This window comes from Drosophila persimilis, unplaced genomic scaffold, assembly GCF_003286085.1.
Source record: "Drosophila persimilis strain 14011-0111.01,24,50 unplaced genomic scaffold, DperRS2 tig00000663-arrow-arrow-pilon, whole genome shotgun sequence".
NCBI lineage: Eukaryota > Metazoa > Arthropoda > Insecta > Diptera > Drosophilidae > Drosophila > Drosophila persimilis.
In genome coordinates, this window is record NW_020825331.1 from 218935 (window position 1) to 230591 (window position 11657).

At 42.6% G+C, this 11657-nt stretch overlaps 1 protein-coding gene across 3 annotated transcripts; it reads right to left on the reverse strand.

Annotated features, from left to right (window-relative positions):
• Positions 1–292: 292 nt before the first annotated feature.
• Positions 293–5326, reverse strand: LOC6599319. 3 transcript variants are annotated; one of them, XM_026991366.1, is made up of 10 exons: positions 5048–5326; positions 4871–4948; positions 4644–4808; positions 4517–4570; positions 4359–4427; positions 3316–4289; positions 3115–3241; positions 2864–3057; positions 2621–2799; positions 293–2569 (listed from the first exon to the last, which is right to left on the reverse strand). In XM_026991366.1, the coding sequence occupies exons 1-10, from the start codon at positions 5094–5096 to the stop codon at positions 2428–2430; spliced, it is 2031 nt and encodes a 676-aa protein (XP_026847167.1). In that variant the 5' UTR covers positions 5097–5326; the 3' UTR covers positions 293–2427. The 3 variants fall into 3 exon arrangements, with proteins under 3 accessions (XP_026847167.1, XP_026847166.1, XP_002024562.2); XM_026991365.1 differs by having other exon boundaries at positions 4517–4573; XM_002024526.2 differs by having other exon boundaries at positions 4517–4576.
• Between the last annotated feature and the right edge of the window lie 6331 nt (positions 5327–11657).

The window sequence follows — 11657 nt, forward strand, 5'->3', positions numbered from 1 at the left end:
GTTCTCGTTTTAAATATTTAAATTTCCACCAACCGAATTGTGTTCCTTGGCTTTCAGTACTTTCTTTATTTTTTATTTATTGTTTTAAATCCTCCTTTCAACGGTTCAACTTTTCTTTCAACGGTTTTGGTGCGGAGCCAAGAGCTGATACGCTTAACAAATAGTTTATGGGGTAGCAGGGGTTTTTATTTGTAGTGTAATACAAAAGTAAATTTGGCTTCGGAGCTAAATTAAAATTATATGTATGTATGTAAAATACTCTTAATACAAAACAAAAAAACGAACAAAAAATAAACCAAATATTTATCAGTTGCGGAATGCGGTTGTTCTTGTTTTCCAATTCGGACAACCACCTGTTTTAGCCGATTGAAAATGAGATTTTAAATTCGTCACATACTGTAGGAACCTGAATGAAATACATAAAAATCTAAAAACTTCAATTAGATTGTATCTTGTTGTCACATAAAATATAAAGAAAAAAATATACCTCAGGTAGATATCTGATTCATCGTGCAATAATGTGTTCCCCATTTGAAATAGTTCAAGACATGGACCAATTACACAAATCATAGACACAATTCATTCTCTTTGGGGATAGATCTCTTTGTAAGAGTTTACAAATGTTTCTTACATCTATGTTTTTTAGTAAAAGAATATCCAAAGTAAGAAATACAAAATAAAAACTACCTATGAAGACTGATTCGTAATCAATATTCAGTTTCATTTCAAAATAATTTCAAGTCTATATATATGTGTGTGTGTGTGTGTTTGGGTGTTTTTGTGTGTATGTGTTCGGATAGTCTATTCTTTGATCTATCTAATTCGTGTGTGCTTAAGAGCCAGGCAGCGCGGGTTAATTGAATACATTGTAGTGTAGTTTTGCTTGATTTGTGTGTGCTGTGCCATTTTGGTGTAATTCAATTTGTTTGCTTTGTTTGTTTTTCTTAGTTTCAGTTGCAGCTTTTGTTTTCTTGCTTGTAAAGGTACTTTTCGGTTACGTTACGCTCCAGCTCCAGTAGGACACTGGTATTTCCATATTTCGATTTCACAAACTATACAGAATGTAACTTATATATGTATCCTCTTGTTATCGTTATCGTTTTCGTTTTTGTTCTAGTTCTGGATGTTTTGTAGTTTTGTGTTACATTTTTGTTTTGTGTAAAGCAAAAATTAAGGCGATCACAACGGTTTACTTCACAGATGCGTGTGGAAACATTTTGATTAGAAATGTCCGTGGAAATATTTCCTATTTTTTTTTTTTGTTTTTGTTTTGTTTTCATTATTTTTCATTCTTGTTAGTTACAAGTTTTTCTTAACATCCAAATTGGTTTTTCTATGCTCTGTATACCAGTAAATGTAATTTTAATTTTAATTTAAGTATAATTTCGCTTAGCTAATTTTTGTTTAGTCGAATTGGTTGGCGTTTCCTCTCGTTATTGTTCTCAACTATGGGGTATCTTGGCGATTTCGCAATCTTAATAATTATACTGATTCATGGTTGTTTCTGTGAGTGTCTGTGTTGCGTGTGTGTGTATGTGTATGGCACATTGGGAGTATCTTTTTGCCTTGTACGCGTTCCGACTATTAAGCTAATGATTCATTTGATTCGATTCGACCCGAGGATATACATATACATAAACATATACATATATAGTACATATGCACGTATGTAGCTGATATTCATTATTGCTTGGACTTGGACTATTTTAAGCTAAGGCTATGTTTAGGTTTACATATGTTTTCGGTTTTTTTTGTTTGCTTATGTTTATGATTAATGATTAATGATTAGTTTACTTGTTTTATCTTTATCTAAATGCCATAATTTGTGTTTCAGTACGTTTCGATGCCCGTATTTCGTATTTTGAAATTCTCAACTAAAATGAAAGTTTAACTAACATTTTTTGTTTGTAAGGCAATTTGTTGTTTCGGTTTCAGTTTCAGTTTTTGTTAGTTTTTAGTTTTAGTTTCTGTGCTACATTTACGTTTTGGTGTGTGTTTGTTCTTTCTAACTTCTTTCCGCTCAGATGCTTTGGGATTGTTTTAAATCCAAATTGAATTTAGATTCGAGTTCAGTTCAGTGGATTCAGTTTGATTTCTAAAAAAAAAATCATTTGCCTGAAGCACTAGCAGCAATATATCTCATATACAGTTCAAATGGTGAATACAAATCTAAAATCTAAAAAATCGAGTACTCAATACGAGCGTTACATCAGAACTAAAGTCGCTTTCTGTTTCTGTGTTTCTGTGTCTGTGTGTGTGTTGGATGCAGGTGTGTATGAGTGTGTGTGAACTAACATTATAGCTAATATCATTATTATATGGGTTGAGGGGGGGGACTGTCACCCTAGCGTCATGAAAGCGAAAGAGATGGAGCACTCGTCCCTTGCGCTCTGCTCTGTAGCTCTCCTGTGGCCTCACTTTTCCCTCCTAGTGGAACTTTGCGCTCGCAAAGGCGTTTATGATTTGGGGCGTGTACTCGCTCACGCCGCACAGCTCGAGCACATTCTGTTTGAGCACAGTCGAGTACTCCATGGATTTGTGGCTCTGCCTCAAGCTCACAATAATCAACCTGCAAAAAGTCGTGAGTAAACTCTCGATTATAGGGAGCTTTGCAACTTACTTGGCATTACACTTTCGCTCCTCGCTATACTTCTCCAGGAGGGCGGCCAATCGGTTAGCGCTATTATTGGGATTTCCACGAGTGGCGCCCGGCACCACGATCAGGAACACATCATATGTGTTCTTATCCTCCAGAGCGCTGATCATTACTTCTGCGAGCACCTGCTTGGTCTTCTGAACCTATAACACATTAGCATTGGTTAGCATTATGGCTTGCATGGCCACTGAGCGGCGTGGGCATTACCAATTGGGTTTTGCAACATTCCGTTGCCTCCACCACTGTCATTTCCTTAGTCCAGGGAAGCGCCTTGAGCTTGCCAGTTCGATCGGACCAATAGTTCACTTTACTGTTGTTGGTGTCGGTCTTATAAAAGCCGAAAGCGAGAGCCACAAGCGCATCCAGATAATTAATCGACCGATGGCGGCCATTAAGGCATTCTACAATCAGATTTTATCAGTTCTACATTTTCGGAAGTATTCGATTAGAGCACTCACTGCCTAAGTACAACTTTTCCAGATTTAAGGTTATGTGCAGCCGCTTGCCCAGGGCCTTGTTGTGTCCAAATGAGGCCGCGTAGACATTATACAAAAAGTTTGGCCTCTTCGGGCTAATCGCAGATGTCTAATTGAGAGAGAGAGAGGAAGAGAGTATGGTCAACCGTCAGAGAGAGGCACAGATGGATGATGATGAGTTACCTCTCCCTTATGCTTATGCAAACGCATCGTTTCCAGAAGGATGCGTAGCGGGGCTATGTTGGCCGCCTTCATCTTCGTTTGGTTGAGCAACTGTTCCTGATATTTGATGTACGAGACCTTTGCCTTTCGCTTACTGAGACGCAACACCCGCGGCGAGGTCTTCAGTAGCTGCTCGTAGCTGATCATTGGGATCAGGAATTCGGCAAGCGCGGGATCGGAACGCAAATGGTCGGGCACTTGATCATACGTTAATGACAGCTCTTTCAGTACCGGCAGAGCCTCCTGGGCTGTTTTGGTCTTACGCAGCTTGATAATACTCTCAATTTGTTTTTTACATTCGACAAGGGGATTGAGGAACTCCGGCCAGCTTCCCAGCTCCTTTGTGGGTGTGGACAACAGCCGCAGGGTGGCCTTAATTTCGGGAATCATTTCCACATTCATATAATGGCAGCGACGCAGCAGATCCTTGTGAAAGGAACAGATTTTTTCGTTCTTCGCCCACATTTGCAGCAGCACAGCCGACGATTTGTCCTGGTACCACTCCATGACCGCCTTGCGGATGGTGCGACTGAATGGGGTTTTGCGACCTTGCAATATCTGCACCTGCTTCACGAACTGCGTGAACATAAAGAGTTCCGTGTCTCTGCGCACCAGCCGAGGAAAATATTTGCGCAACAGCGCCCTCTCCAGCGTATTGGTGCACGTCGACAGGTACACGGCCAACACAAACAACGCCTCGTCGCGCCGTGGTAAGTAATCGTCGTTGTTAATCAGAACATCGACCAGGCAGTCCGCCAGCTGCTGGGCACCAATCTCGGCACAGAGGACGAGCAGCTCGGTGAACTTCTCTTTTGTCACCTTCTCGTTTGAGGAGAACAAATAGACAGCAACTTCCGTGTTGCCGATGTAGCAGAAGCGTCGCAGCTTATCAATGGCAGTAATGTGTGTGATGGCAACGGCAACCGCTTGCAATGCTGCAGCAGGCACAGGTAGGGAATTTAGTTTAGTGTACATTTTGACGGCATGATTGAATAGGTACTCACGTGCCACCGGTGCCTTTTCAGGATTGGCGTCGCTCTTTGGCTCCTTCATGGGCTTAGTGTTCGGTGCAGCTGCCCCACAAAACGGAGCAGGCACATGAGAATGGAAATTATGTTTAGTTTATTGCGACGATCATTGTTCTCATCGAACAGATACTCACGTGCCATCGGTGTCTCGTCTGGCTTAGCGTCGACCTTGGGCTTCTTCATGGGTACTGCTTCTGGTACAGACAACATATAAATGGAATTTTATGTGACGACATCACTGAAAAGGTACTCGGTACTCACGTGCCAATGAGGACTCGTCTAGTTTCTGTACGGTCTTCTTGGGTTCCACCATGGTCGTTGTGGCTATCAAGCCGTTCGATGCACCGGGAGCCACCGGGGCTACAGCTGGTTTCTCTTCGGCCTTAGGCTCCCCCTTGGCCGTTATGTCTATCAAAAACTCTAAAACTACTCTCACGTAAGCGTTTGGTTAAGTTTAAAGTCGGGATATGAATGAAAAAGGTACTCACGTGCCACCGGGGCGTCGTCTTCGTCTTTGGGCTCCTTCATAGGCGTTGTATCCATGGAAACCAGATCCGATGCTGATGCTACTCTTCCGCAAGCGTCGCGAGGCAGCCACATGCGTGTGTGTGTGTGTCGGAATTTGATTTAGTTTGATGTCGCAGCATGAATGAAAAGATACTCACAATCCATCACGGGCTCGCTTGGGCTCTTCAAACCCTTGGCCTCCTCCATTGCTCGCGCTGCGTACGATGAACTGCGTATCAGTTGCTTCAGAGAGCTCGAGATGGATCCTGTGAGAATGAGGTCCAGCGAGAACAAACCACAAACGACGCACTTTACTTTGCATCCAACTATCTACCGTAATTCGCCAACCAATTAGACTCTGCCGCCACGGAAAATACACAGGCACGTGTATTGCAAAACGCGAATTAAATGCGGCGGGCCAAACTACCAGGGGTTGTTATTAGCTATTTTATTTAACAAAGCAAGCAAAATGTGTTGTCAAAACAAAAAACAAACTATAGTCAATAATACACTCTACACGGTTACTACACATTTGCTACATAATGGAAGGAAAAAGAGGGTGTGGTCAACAGCCAACACGGCCCAAAAAATGCCACTCATGCAAGGTGAAATCCACCCCATTTTCCCACTATACCTTGTAAACAAAAAGCCGATTTTGTCTGCAAGGTATGTGTCATCAGATGCTAGATAATTTCAATTTGCCTTGGCTGTTTTTGCCCGTTGTCCATATCTTTTTAATAGCCCATTCAAAATAAAGACTCATTTTTTCGTCGCAAGAGAGAGCACTTATGTATTGATCAGGAATGCGGTCTGAGACGCGGAAATATACCAAAAGATACCGTCTCATTTTCAAAATATTCCGTAATTTGAACTCGATAACAACTTGAGTTAAGCCGTCAAAAATAACACATAATAATAAATATTAATTACTCTTGTAGCTCTATCCAATTCTTTATCTTTATTTAAATAAAAGACTACGAAATCTTTCACCTTAACTGCGCTAAAATTCTTCAAGATTCTCTGGTCGCCAATGGGTTAATCGTCCTCTGTCCATGATCAAAAATCAAATTCCTCGATTTTTATATTCAACTTAATAGTACTAGATAGATAGGAACCCCAGATCTCAGCTTATAATTTTATCCGATTGGTAAATCGATTTCCTACAAGACGGCTTACTTTAAACTCTTAGCTTTATTAGATTGTTGAAATAAACTTTGCAGAGAATAAAACGTAAGTGTGTACGGAATGTTACGTCATTGTTACTGGTAAACAGGTATCCGCTATAGGTATGGACATCTTTATACCCTATTTCATATAATTCACAATCAAATTCTGTTTTCCAAGCGGATTTAATACATAACTAATGACTATTTCTCAGACGTTGGTGACGGTCCAGACTGTCGAACTGCATCAGAAGCGTTTGGCAGGACTCGCCCGATAACGCAAAGACATGCCACGCCCCGATCGGCTTCCGTATTGCAGAGATATAGCGTGCAGAAGAAACCAGTATTTTTATGAATTACCATTCTTCGGAAGGCTATATCTCAGACAAATAGGGCCAGATCGGTGAAGGGTCAACTCTCCCAGGATCGTGAGAGCCCAGACTGTCGAACTGCATCAAAAGCTCGACTACGAAAATGAGGCCGATTTTTGGCAATTTGAATGATGTAACCATCATGATTTTTTGTGAAAATCGTGAGAAAATGGAAGTCCTTTTTTCTGATTGCAGTCAATTGGCAGGACTCGCCCGATCACGCAGAGACAAGCCACGCGCCGATCGGTCCATAAATAGCCGAGATATAGCGTACAGAAGAAACCAGTATTTCAAAGACATGCAAATCGTAGTTTTTGGAAGGCTATATCTCAGACAAAAATGGCCAGATCGGCGAACGGTCAGCTGTCCCAGGATCGTGAGGGTCCTGACTGTCGATCGGCATCAAAATCTCGACTACGAAAATGAGGCCGATTTTTGGCAATTTGAATGATGTAACCATCATGATTTTTTGCGAAAATCGTGAGAAAACGGATGTCCTTTTTTCCGATGGCAGTCGATTGGCAGGACTCGCGCGATCACGGAGAGACGCACCACATCCCGATCGGCTTCCGTATTGCAGAGATATAGCGTGCAGAAGAAACCAGTATTTTTATGAATTACCATTCTTCGGAAGGCTATATCTCAGACAAATAGGGCCAGATCGGTGAAGGGCCAACTCTCCCAGGATCGTGAGAGCCCAGACTGTCGATCGGCATCAAAATCTCGACTACGAAAATGAGGCCGATTTTTGGCAATTTGAATGATGTAACCATCATGATTTTTTGCGAAAATCGTGAGAAAACGGATGTCCTTTTTTCCGATGGCAGTCGATTGGCAGGACTCGCGCGATCACGGAGAGACGCACCACATCCCGATCGGCTTCCGTATTGCAGAGATATAGCGTGCAGAAGAAACCAGTATTTTTATGAATTACCATTCTTCGGAAGGCTATATCTCAGACAAATAGGGCCAGATCGGTGAAGGGTCAACTCTCCCAGGATCGTGAGAGCCCAGACTGTCGAACTGCATCAAAAGCTCGACTACGAAAATGAGGCCGATTTTTGGCAATTTGAATGATGTATCATGATTTTTTGTGAAAATCGTGAGAAAATGGAAGTCCTTTTTTCTGATTGCAGTCAATTGGCAGGACTCGCCCGATCACGCAGAGACAAGCCACGCGCCGATCGGTCCATAAATAGCCGAGATATAGCGTACAGAAGAAACCAGTATTTCAAAGACATGCAAATCGTAGTTTTTGGAAGGCTATATCTCAGACAAAAATGGCCAGATCGGCGAACGGTCAGCTGTCCCAGGATCGTGAGGGTCCTGACTGTCGATCGGCATCAAAATCTCGACTACGAAAATGAGGCCGATTTTTGGCAATTTGAATGATGTAACCATCATGATTTTTTGCGAAAATCGTGAGAAAACGGATGTCCTTTTTTCCGATGGCAGTCGATTGGCAGGACTCGCGCGATCACGGAGAGACGCACCACATCCCGATCGGCTTCCGTATTGCAGAGATATAGCGTGCAGAAGAAACCAGTATTTTTATGAATTACCATTCTTCGGAAGGCTATATCTCAGACAAATAGGGCCAGATCGGTGAAGGGCCAACTCTCCCAGGATCGTGAGAGCCCAGACTGTCGATCGGCATCAAAATCTCGACTACGAAAATGAGGCCGATTTTTGGCAATTTGAATGATGTAACCATCATGATTTTTTGCGAAAATCGTGAGAAAACGGATGTCCTTTTTTCCGATGGCAGTCGATTGGCAGGACTCGCGCGATCACGGAGAGACGCACCACATCCCGATCGGCTTCCGTATTGCAGAGATATAGCGTGCAGAAGAAACCAGTATTTTTATGAATTACCATTCTTCGGAAGGCTATATCTCAGACAAATAGGGCCAGATCGGTGAAGGGTCAACTCTCCCAGGATCGTGAGAGCCCAGACTGTCGAACTGCATCAAAAGCTCGACTACGAAAATGAGGCCGATTTTTGGCAATTTGAATGATGTATCATGATTTTTTGTGAAAATCGTGAGAAAATGGAAGTCCTTTTTTCTGATTGCAGTCAATTGGCAGGACTCGCCCGATCACGCAGAGACAAGCCACGCGCCGATCGGTCCATAAATAGCCGAGATATAGCGTACAGAAGAAACCAGTATTTCAAAGACATGCAAATCGTAGTTTTTGGAAGGCTATATCTCAGACAAAAATGGCCAGATCGGCGAACGGTCAGCTGTCCCAGGATCGTGAGGGTCCTGACTGTCGATCGGCATCAAAATCTCGACTACGAAAATGAGGCCGATTTTTGGCAATTTGAATGATGTAACCATCATGATTTTTTGCGAAAATCGTGAGAAAACGGATGTCCTTTTTTCCGATGGCAGTCGATTGGCAGGACTCGCGCGATCACGGAGAGACGCACCACATCCCGATCGGCTTCCGTATTGCAGAGATATAGCGTGCAGAAGAAACCAGTATTTTTATGAATTACCATTCTTCGGAAGGCTATATCTCAGACAAATAGGGCCAGATCGGTGAAGGGCCAACTCTCCCAGGATCGTGAGAGCCCAGACTGTCGATCGGCATCAAAATCTCGACTACGAAAATGAGGCCGATTTTTGGCAATTTGAATGATGTAACCATCATGATTTTTTGCGAAAATCGTGAGAAAATGGAAGTCCTTTTTTCTGATTGCAGTCAATTGGCAGGACTCGCCCGATCACGCAGAGACAAGCCACGCGCCGATCGGTCCATAAATAGCCGAGATATAGCGTACAGAAGAAACCAGTATTTCAAAGACATGCAAATCGTAGTTTTTGGAAGGCTATATCTCAGACAAAAATGGCCAGATCGGCGAACGGTCAGCTGTCCCAGGATCGTGAGGGTCCTGACTGTCGATCGGCATCAAAATCTCGACTACGAAAATTAGGCCGATTTTTGACAAATTTAATGATGTAACCATCATGATTTTTTGCGAAAATCGTGAAAAAATGGATGTCCCTTTTTCCGATTGCAGTCAATTGGCAGGACTCTCCTGATCACGAAAAGACATGCCGCACCCCGATCGGTCCATAAATAGCCGAGATATAGCCAAAGAAAATATGAAAAAATCGGCAAGTTGAGGATTGTTGCTGCACCATAACAAAAATCGGTAATTTATTTTATTATTCGACAACGGAATCAGAATAATCCTTATCTAACTTATTTGTATCTTAAATAATAAAGATCTGAGCAGCTATGGTCCTTCCATCCTAGAGGGAGGAGAGATGCACAACGTGAAATCTGCGAACTCTCTGGATTAGATCCCAGGCTCTTCGGCCAGGTCTCACGCCCATTCATACGCCGCCGAATCAAACGATGGGATACAGCTTCAAAACGGGTAAGTGAATCAGTGTACAATTGTGGATATATGTATGTATTTTAAAATATATCTTGATTCACAGAGGACTTATGTATGTACCCTTCGCTTTCCCCGACAAAAGGAGTCCTATCCAAGCATTACCGAGGCGTATTTGAGATAAACCGAGTCCAATCCCAGCCAGACAGAATCGTATCCCAGCAGGACAGATGCGCACCCCTGCAAGATCCGAACATAAGAAGCCATCGTCATCCTTCGACCTGGCCATCGACAACAAGGACTTTGGCAATGACAACCAAGGGAGATGCTACGCGAGCTACTAGATTTTAGATAGATAAAGGTGTTGTTAGGTTTAAGATAGATACAAATGTTATCCATGTGTTTATTTATTTGTACTAAGCTAAGTTTTGATCAATAAAGTTATTGCAAAATCATCCTTGCTGTTTTCTGTATTGGGGAAACCATACCGATTACAAAAAGGCGTGTCACGCCCAAATCGGTTCACAAACAGCGGAGAAAACTAAATTTTTTGATTGGGGAAGAGGTCCTTGATCCTTGATAAGGACTTTATCAAATCAGGGACATTTTTTCAATCACAGGAAGCCATCGCACGCCCAGATCAACCCACAAACAGCCCAGAAAACTAAATATGTATAGTTGGTGTTGTTGAAGTCCTTGCCGAAGGATCAAGGAAATTTTTCTGATCACGGTGGGCCATAGCACCTTCCGCTCAGGACACAAATAAGGGAGAAAACAAGATATATATGTCTGGAGGAGACATCCTTGATCCTTGGTCCTTGATAGGGACTCCATCAAATCAAGGATGTTATTCCGAACACACGAAGCCGTCGCATGTCCCGATCGGGCCACAAATAACGGAGAAAATAGAACTGGCTCGTAACTGGCTTTGAAAATGTAGTTCAAGAAATCACAGATAGGAGCGCCACTGTACAAGAAAGAAAACTTGCGTCAAATGGCTGGGATACCAGGCGAACAGAAATCAGCAGAAGGTAACTGTAGCAAATGCAAAAAATACTGTGGCATACTTTTGGGGGCCCGCAAAATTAAAAAATTCAGTTACCTTCTACTGATTTCTGTTCGCCTGGTATCCCAGCCATTTGACGCAAGTTTTCTTTCTTGTACAGTGGCGCTCCTATCTGTGATTTCTTGAACTACATTTTCAAAGCCAGTTACGAGCCAGTTCTATTTTCTCCGTTATTTGTGGCCCGATCGGGACATGCGACGGCTTCGTGTGTTCGGAATAACATCCTTGATTTGATGGAGTCCCTATCAAGGACCAAGGATCAAGGATGTCTCCTCCAGACATATATATCTTGTTTTCTCCCTTATTTGTGTCCTGAGCGGAAGGTGCTATGGCCCACCGTGATCAGAAAAATTTCCTTGATCCTTCGGCAAGGACTTCAACAACACCAACTATACATATTTAGTTTTCTGGGCTGTTTGTGGGTTGATCTGGGCGTGCGATGGCTTCCTGTGATTGAAAAAATGTCCCTGATTTGATAAAGTCCTTATCAAGGATCAAGGACCTCTTCCCCAATCAAAAAATTTAGTTTTCTCCGCTGTTTGTGAACCGATTTGGGCGTGACACGCCTTTTTGTAATCGGTATGGTTTCCCCAATACAGAAAACAGCAAGGATGATTTTGCAATAACTTTATTGATCAAAACTTAGCTTAGTACAAATAAATAAACACATGGATAACATTTGTATCTATCTTAAACCTAACAACACCTTTATCTATCTAAAATCTAGTAGCTCGCGTAGCATCTCCCTTGGTTGTCATTGCCAAAGTCCTTGTTGTCGATGGCCAGGTCGAAGGATGACGATGGCTTCTTATGTTCGGA

Bases quoted from the DNA above. Each gene is read 5' to 3' on its own strand.
- LOC6599319 (XM_002024526.2), bottom strand. From the start codon at position 5,096: ATGGAGGAGGCCAAGGGTTTGAAGAGCCCAAGCGAGCCCGTGATGGAT. The intron at 4,577-4,643 runs GTGAGTACCGAG...TGTCTGTACCAG, and splicing joins AGACGAGTCCTCATTGGCAC to AAGCAGTACCCATGAAGAAG. The intron at 2,570-2,620 runs GTAAGTTGCAAA...GACTTTTTGCAG, and splicing joins GAGCGAAAGTGTAATGCCAA to GTTGATTATTGTGAGCTTGA.